The sequence below is a fragment of the Sardina pilchardus genome, chromosome 18 (assembly GCF_963854185.1).
Source record: "Sardina pilchardus chromosome 18, fSarPil1.1, whole genome shotgun sequence".
Lineage (NCBI taxonomy): Eukaryota > Metazoa > Chordata > Actinopteri > Clupeiformes > Clupeidae > Sardina > Sardina pilchardus.
The window spans coordinates 5013115-5021990 of record NC_085011.1 but is presented as its reverse complement, the minus strand read 5'-3'; the positions used below and the strand labels follow the sequence as shown (position 1 = coordinate 5021990).

The 8876-nt window shown below is 45.3% G+C and overlaps 1 protein-coding gene across 1 annotated transcript in view; it reads left to right on the top strand.

The window, feature by feature from the left end:
• ccdc6a (coiled-coil domain containing 6a) overlaps positions 1–7741 on the top strand; it is a 22872-nt gene extending 15131 nt beyond the window's left edge. Inside the window, exons 8-9 of the mRNA XM_062519660.1 lie at positions 1535–1656; positions 6303–7741. Coding sequence (XP_062375644.1) covers positions 1535–1656; positions 6303–6494 — 314 coding nt within the window. The 3' untranslated portion in view covers positions 6495–7741. The remainder of the gene's footprint in view (positions 1–1534; positions 1657–6302) is intronic.
• The last annotated feature ends 1135 nt before the right edge of the window (positions 7742–8876 follow it).

Here is an 8876-nt window from a genome sequence, read left to right as displayed (position 1 = left end):
TTCCCTCTGGAGCCGTTGCCCAGGTGATGGTGATCCTCGCCGCGCGCCACTCACCTAGTCGCCGGGCACCGCTGTTGACCGAGGGTTAAATGAGGCGGTGACATCACACGGGCCACCACTCCAGGCCCCCCGTGCTTAGTCAGCGTGCAGAGCCGGTTGCCAGGCACATTCACGCCTCCCGATGGTGACTCAGCAATTTTTATATTATTCGGCGCTAAGCCTTCTCCTCACATCAGAGGAGCATTGGGTTGTGAGACGCGGCGGGGCAGGGGTAGAGAGAGTCTACCAGCCCTCGGGGCGCCTGTCTTATGGATGTCCCCCTATCCCTCATGTGACTTTTGCGTGCGCCAAGGAGGTCATGACTTCAGTGTGGGCTGTCTGGCTGTCTTGCCTGAGTGTAAGATCACAGACAAAACGACTGGCCCGTCTCTCATGAAATGTGATGGAAAGATATAGCAGCAGAGGCCAAGGAAGAGCCGCTTTCATTTTGAAGCTTCAGCTTCAACTCCCAAGGCCCAGTGAACTTGCTTTCACTTCCACTTGTGTTGTGATCTGTTGTGCACGTCTGCTGCACTTGGTCTTGCTTGAGTTTGGTCTGCACACTCTCACTGCCCTGCTTTAGACATACTATGTCATACTACTGCTGTTACTACTACTATGATGTTTTAGCCTTGGCAAAATATATAGAAAAGGCCTGGTATTTGAGGCAAAGTATTCTGTATCCAGTTTGATAAGTTGTCTTTCTTTGTATTAATTTTTAGTGGTTTAGTTATGTCATGCTGTATGGAGATAGTTGAATTATTCTACTAGTGGTATTAGTACTACCAGGTGGGTGCCTTGCATGGCAGCCTCTGCCATCGGTGTGTGTGTGTGAATGAATGTGAGGCATGATGATGTAAAGCACTTTGGGTGCTCGCAGAAGCCGAAAAAAAGCGCTACATAAATGCAGTCCATTTACCATTTACCTCCAGTACTACCTCTACTAGTAATGACAATGATCACAATACAGCAATAATGATGGTGGTTATGAGGATGCATTTGCATGACATGTATTAATTTAGCAGACCAAAGACACTTATTATGTCAACTATGTTACAATACAAGGGCTGTTATGCACGGAGCAACTCGGGGGGGGCCAAGCGCCTTACTCAAGGGCACAGCGGTGGAAGCCGGGCGTTGAACTGTTCAGGCTTCTACATGCTAGCCCAGCTCCTTAACCACTACACTACCACCATCCCAGCGTTGAACTGTTCAGGCTTCTACATGCTAGCCCAGCTCCTTAACCACTACACTACCACCATCCCAGCATTGGTGGTGATGATGATGATGATAGATATTAACAGCACTGTTTTTGCTCCTCTTGTCAGGTGGTGATGGAGATGATGATAGATATTAACAGTACTGGTGATGGGGATGATGATAATAGATATTAACAGTGCTGGTGATGGGGATGATGATAATAGATATTAACAGTACTGGTGATGGAGATGAGGATAATAGATATTAACAGTGCCGTTTTTGCTCCTCTTGTCAGGTCTGTCGTACGCCAGCCACACAGTGGGCTTCACTCCTCCAGCCACCCTGAGCAGAGCCCCCCTCCCCCACTACACACCCCCGGGCCTGCACGTCCACCCCGGCTCCTCTCACGGCATCCAGGTAACCACGCACACACACACACACACACACACACACACACACAGAGAGAGAGAGAGAGAGAGAGGCCTGCACGTCCACCCCAGCTCCTCCTATTACATCCATGTCATTTTCACACACACACACACACACACACACACACACACACACACACACACACACACACAGAGGCCTGCAAATCCACCCTGGCTCCTCCCATTGCATCTAGGTAATTACACACACGCTCAAGCACAGAGACTCTCTAGCTCAAACACACACATACTTCAAATACGACATGTGCAATATACATACACACAAAGGTACACAAACAACTGGTTTGTTTAGAGATTACATTCTAAGAGGAATCTACAGCACTGTTTTGCCAAAGCAAAGAGATTGAAGGGGCAAAGAATAATAATAAGAAAAAAAATTAAGAAAACATGCACATGCTCCTCAATCCTAACTGCAAGCAATGTGATGAAATCAGCTAAATGACATCGTTTTCAATTGGAATGTTCGAACAGTACGCGACACAAAGCAGTGCGATGCAACGTGCCATTTTGAGCAAACTTTTGTTGGACGCTCCGGTTTCTTTTGCCTTTCTGTCTCTTATGTTGCTCTGCTATTTTGGACGAGATATATGACGCAAAAGAAGGTCAGTGTAGACAGAGAGCATTTAATGCTACAAGACAGTCGCTCGCCTGGATCCTGTCAGGATGCCCGGTAGGACATTGTTGCCAGACAGGCAACACGGCTGGAATGTATCCTGTTGCTATAGCAGCAAAGGTCACAGCAAAGTGGTCACAAAAGCTAGATTCTAGATTCTAGATTCTAGATCCCACTCCCACCGTCTCCTGTCGCCGTGGCTTCCGCCCGGCCAGGAGCTCGCCTTTCTGTCCCACCTGTGCCCAGGTACACCTGTGTCCCACTCCGCCACACCCGAGCCTCTCTCTTCCACCCCAACAATAGAGCGGAGCCGGAGGGCCACAGCGGTGGAAGCGCGCGCTGAAAAGGCCTTTATCTCCCCTTTAATGGGGCTCACTGCATATTTGTGTTGTGGTGAGAGATGGAGTGATAGAGTAGGCCACTCATTCAGGGCTCGGGGTCGTTGTGGGCTAGAGTGTTATCGCTTTAGTCAGCATCAGGTTGGCATCTGCTTATCGCATCTGGTATATGTGTCAGCATTTCCGCTGCTGTATGTCACCACCCTATACAGACCCAGTTCTCTGCCTGTTACGCAAGATGTACACTTTGGCCCGCCTGTCAGGTCAGATGAATCACCATACGCTGATAGAACATTAGGTGTCTTGCAAATTATTTATGGACAGTCAGCTCAATCACAGGCAATTGTCCTGCCAGTATTTCGATTGCACGTCATAAAACGATGTCCACCCAAGGAAGCACGCACATTGCTGTCTCAAGCAATTTTTATACAGCCTTTGATAAATCCATTCTGATGTGCCGGGCTTTAGGATTTTCATTTCAGTGTTGGTCTTGTGCATTTTTGTTATTAAATTGGTTTATTGATATTTGTGGCCTAGAAATGTCATTGTTGAGCTATTGTGGACAATTTACACTTGTAAAATGTATGTGATATGTTTGTAAGTATTTTCTTACTTATTTATTAAAAAAAATTTTTTTTTGAAATGTCAGCTTCCCACAATATCTAAAAGAACTCCCTTCTGATTCCCTTCTGATTCTAGGCTGTTCGTCCTAAACTAGCAAATCCAGGACATATCTCTGTTAGGGAATTTCCTCTTATAAACATCCCCAGTCAAAGTGCAGAAGAGATTCCTGTTGAGCCTCCTGACACGTATGCTGATGTAGTCTAACAGCCTGATTATAGTAGCTCAGCAAGTACAGTACAGACATCAAACTTTAAAGCTACTCTTAAACTCAGGAGACACAATAGACATGATCGATTGATGGATGGATGGATGGATGGATAGATAGATAGATAGATAGACACAGTAGGTAGACAAATATATAGATAGACAGGTAGATAGATAGATAGGCACGATAAATAGGTAGACACAATAGGTAGACAGATATATAGATAGACAGGTAGATACATAGATAGGCACGATAAATAGGTAGACACAATAGGTAGACAGATATATAGATAGACAGGTAGATAGATAGATAGGCACGATAAATAGGTAGACAGATAGAGTAGATAGACACAGGTAGGTAGATAGATAGATAGATAGATAGGTAGATAGATAGATAGGCACGATAAATAGATAGATAGACACAGTAGGTAGACAAATATATAGATAGACAGGTAGATAGATAGATAGGCACGATAAATAGGTAGACAGATACAGTAGATAGACAGGTAGGTAGATAGATAGATATATAGATAGATATCTAGGCATGATAAATAGGTAGACAGGTAGATAGATTGATTGATTGATGAAATGATGGTGTCACAGAAGCAACTAATAATAAACACATCACACATAATCAAGCAAGTCAAAAATAAACATTGTTGTAAATATTTATTACAGTGGGGAGGAATGATTGTTTATAATGTTTTTTTTACAGTAAAGTTGAAGCAGCCTCCAGCTTAAAGCACTCTGTTGTCTGACCAGTTGTCCATTCATTGGATTTGAGTTTTTGCAACATCCATCTCTTAACAACCAACTCTAGGGGCTCAAGTGTACTTCCAAACACAGAGCCAGCTCTTTTAAAGACACCCTATGCAACATTTTCATAGTCATAAAATCGCTTAGAAATCGTTGTTTTGCTTGACTGACCAGTTTTATCGAAAACAGTAATATTTCCTCCCGCCCCCCAGTGTCCCTATCCGCTATTGCAGCCTTGCAGTTTGTTCAGGAGGCGATCGCTCCTTGTTTACATCTGAGACGCATAAGGAACAAGAAGAACCACGTTTGCAATTTACACATATATATATATATATATATATATATATATGTATGTATAAATATACACGCTAAAGCTGTAAGGGAAGCTCTGCAGAGGAATATGCAAGCATAAAACGAGCGAAAATGAAAAGCGAAACCGAAACCGGAGATGAAATCGCCAATCCTGCATAGTTTCTCTTTGATCACTGTGAGGTTTTCTGGTGCCATTTGCTCTGAAACTGGTGCCCCAACAGATGGCTGAAAAGAAAATGGCACTATAGAAACAGCAGACTGGTAAAACATGTTCATCATCCTGATGTATACATTAAAAGAGCTGAGCTTCCTGATGTATACATTAAAAGAGCTAAGCTTCCTCAAGACGTATAGTCTGCTGTGTCCATTCTTGTATACAGCCTCAGTGTTGCACTTCCAGTCCAGGTTGTTATCCAGATGTACACCCAGATATGTTCCACTACCTCCAGCTCTTTCCCCATGATGGAGACAGAGTTCAACTTTGTCTTGGCCCTCTTAAAGTCCACTACCATCTCCTTTTGTCTTGGCCACATTTAAAAGTAGGTGGTTGTTTTCACAAAGCTGGTCACCCGTTCACTCAACCCCCCCCCCCCCATCCTTGGTAAGGGGTTGAATCAAAGTTATCGCACACATTATTTACTCGGGCAAATATGATAGACTTCCATATAAAATCCGCCTTATCTGCTTATCAGAGGTCGTATGTAGTCGCCTCTGTGTCCTGGGACTGTGCTCTCTCAGCTGATCCGCTCGGGCCCGACTTCGCCATCCATTCTCCGTCCAGTTGTTATTGAAGTGTTTCAGGTCACACGTCGTCCCAGTTCTCTCTTATATTGTGACATGCCAGTGAAGGGCTTGCCTGGGAATGAGGGAAGCTCTGGACGTGTGATGGCTCTCTGTGGGATGTGCTGTGGAGAGGAGTGATTCTGAGGAAAGTAGTTGGAAAGTAATTTTATGTGAAAGATTATGAATTTAATTGTAATTGAGGCTTAGCCCCTGAGTGAAAAACATACTGTGTGGCAGTGGGAGTCTTTGGTAGGTTGAGCTCCTTAGGTTTGTTTTTGTGATCTTTTCAGGCCTTTGATTACATCATTGGAGGCTCCACATTTCTTCCCTGGTGGGATTACTGCTCAGAGAACATTCCTACTCGGGGTCAATAACTTCCGTGCACACCCGGCTCCTTGACAAATCGCGATCTCTCATACACACACGCACACACACACACACACACACACACACACACACTGTATCACTCTCTATCTCTCCAATACACACACTACAAATGGACGCACTCATATTAATACAGCAGGACAGAAAGACCACCAACTCGGGCTTCAGCAGAGCATGAGGCCAGATTAGTGTTATAGTTTGTGTGCCCTCTGACAACCTCTATAGTGTGTGTGTGTGTGTGTGTGTGTGTCTCTCAATAAGGTTCCTTAAAGAAGAACACTGAAATGTTGAAAGGGTTCTATCTCATAACACCACTGTTGTGATGGTATTTTGCTTGAAATGAACTGAAACGTACAATTGAAAAGTACAAACAAAAACCCTTTAACATCCAGGAAGCATTGATCCTTGATCTCTAATCTGTTTTCTTATTAAGTGAAGTTATTCCTGGATAAAAGGATAATAATTTGACGGTAAAAGCAGTTAGACTAACCAATTTTTATTTCCTTTGCCCCTTCCCCTCTGCTTTTTCTTCAATTGTTCTCTTTCTCTCCCTCTCTCTCTCTCTCTCTCTCTCTCTCTCTCTCTCCATCTCTCTCTTGACAGAGGCCTTCCCCACGGAGAAGCAACAGTCCAGACAAGTTCAAGCGCCCCACCCCTCCCCCGTCGCCCAACACGCACTCTGGGGCGCAGCAGCACCCTCTGCCCCCCCCACCACCCCAGCCCATGGTCCAGTCGCCCACGGCGCCACCAGCTAGCACACAACAGCACCCGCTGCAAGCACCCTCTCAGCCTTAATGCATGCACAGGACTCCGCTACGCTAGGCTAGGCTAAGCTAAGCTAGGCTACTTAGGCTAGGCTAGGCTAGTGCAGCGATATTGCAGTAACTCATTTGGGGGGGGGGGGGGGGGGGGGAGTCGTCGGCAAGGCTGGGGACAGGAACAGGAGTTTGGTTTCTGGCGTGGCACTGAAACGGGCTGACTTGTTATGTGCAAGTCGGCAGACTGGGACTCGTGTTTTTTGTTTGTTTTGTTTTATTTTGTTTTGTTTGTTTCTTTCTATTAGGCCTCTTTTGTTTAACACACAAAAAAAGAAAGGACAAAAAAGTGTCTACAGTATTTTGTTTGTGTGTTGTTGTGTATAGGAGTTTTGGGCGGGACTTACTTAACTTACTGCTAGTCAGATATGCGCTTGTGTTCAGAAGAATTACCTGGGAACAACACACACACAAAACACATACATATTCTCTCTCTCTCTCTCTCTCTCTCTCTCTCTCTCTCTCTCTCTCTCTCTCTCTCTCTCTCTCTCTCTCTTTTTCTTTCTCTCTCTCTCTCTCTCTCTCTCTCTCTCTCTCTCTCTCTCTCTCTCTTCCCCCCTCTCTCCTCTACAGCTGCAGCCAGTAAGTAGTCCCACCTGGAAGGCGAGACACTACTCTCATTCTCGTGTGCCATCACTCAGTACAAACCTAACGCATCAGCCAGCGCCTGCGTCCTTCCCTCCCAGCCTCCCTCATCACCCCATCAATCGCACTTCTCCCGTCGGGTGGGAGTTCTCATTCAGAACAGGCCATACCAGCAGAACACGCAGGACGGCACGTGTTCCGTACGGAATTCTCTTAACGGTCATTATTACAGAGCATGTAGAGCTTTGATTCTGGAATGGCGGCTTTTAAGAGCCTGCTAACTTAGGGGGGAAGGTTGAGGTGTTTTGTGAGGATAGTTCTGAAAGCATTGTGTGCGGAGTGTCCTAACCCTACCTTCTGCGTGTGGTACGGAGGTTACGTGCGGTTCTAGAGGGGTTGGAGGTTCTAGCGGAGGAGGAGGTTCAGGTACAGAACCTGTGTGTGTGTGTGCGGGCGGGGGCGGTGTGTGTCGTCGCTTCAGGCGGCCTAAGCCCTCCATCGCACACCACAGACGAGCGAAACGTCAGCCCGCCAAGCGAAGGCCCTCATTTTACTCTTAAGTGTTATATGAACATGTTCAACAGGAACAGTCCTGTTCAAGAAATTAACCTCCATATGATTAAAAAGCGTGTAAAGTTAAAACGTGTCTTGTCTTTTGTCACTGAGTTGGTTGTTTTTTGTTCTATCTCTTTCGGTGTCTCTTCCGGTGTCTGAATTTCTCCACATAGTAGTAGTTACTCCTTGTTTCATGATGATAGATGTTGTGTATGCATACTAAAATAGATTACAATAAATCTGTGTTGGTAACACTTTCTTTATACATAGTATTCACTTAGCATTACGCTGTTATATTACACTAGATATACACATTACACATTACACATTACACATTACAGTAGTCAGAACCTGTAGGCCTGATTTCTGTGTCTGTTTAAGTGGCAGTTACTCCACCTCAGCCTTGACTCTGCAGGTCTCCGTTCACATAACATTTTTGTATACGGACCAGTCCATTTATGTCACAAACACTAGTTCCTTTTACCAATATCTCTTGGCAACGTCGCAAAAATGGTAGTTTATTTCCTGATTTTGGAACAGATAGCATTCAAACTGCACTGGAGTTGTAATGAAGCGTACCTCAGACCACTGTTTTGTAGCAATCCTAGTCCACGTTCGTTAAATTGCGTTCACATTAGCAAAACCATCGGTCCAAACAAACTCCGGTCCGGACCAAGCGGTGTGGAAGCGCCCATAACGGACTGGGACTAATAGTTTGTTATACAGGTTGTCTCCTTTTTGTTTTCTGTGATCGAATCGTCAGAAATGTGACTGGTGTGGAATTGGCGCTGTAAGTGTGTGTGTGTGTGTGTTTATATCCGTCTGTGGTATGTGTTAGGTTTCCACTGTGTGTGTGCAGTATTCACAAGTGCTGATATCCGATCGCTGGCGCCTCTTGGTGCCCGGCATAGTGCCAGCTCTCACCCTCTGGGGCAGGATGGGGGGGGGGGGGGGGCAAGGGGGCAAGTCCATGCACAGCTAGTTCTATTCCGGTCAGCCAGGCTGGCACAGTCACTTAAATAACAATAACAAGTATGCGTATCTGAGTTTTATCTGTGGTTGTGTGTGTGTATGATGAGATGGTGTGCCTACCTCGTGCAGTTTTAGAGATGCTGAGGTATTACAGAGTTACCTTATGTCTAACACTATGATGCACATTAATGTCATTTGGTAATACACCTCTTAATCTTACAGACAGACTTCCGCATCATCTTATACCCAC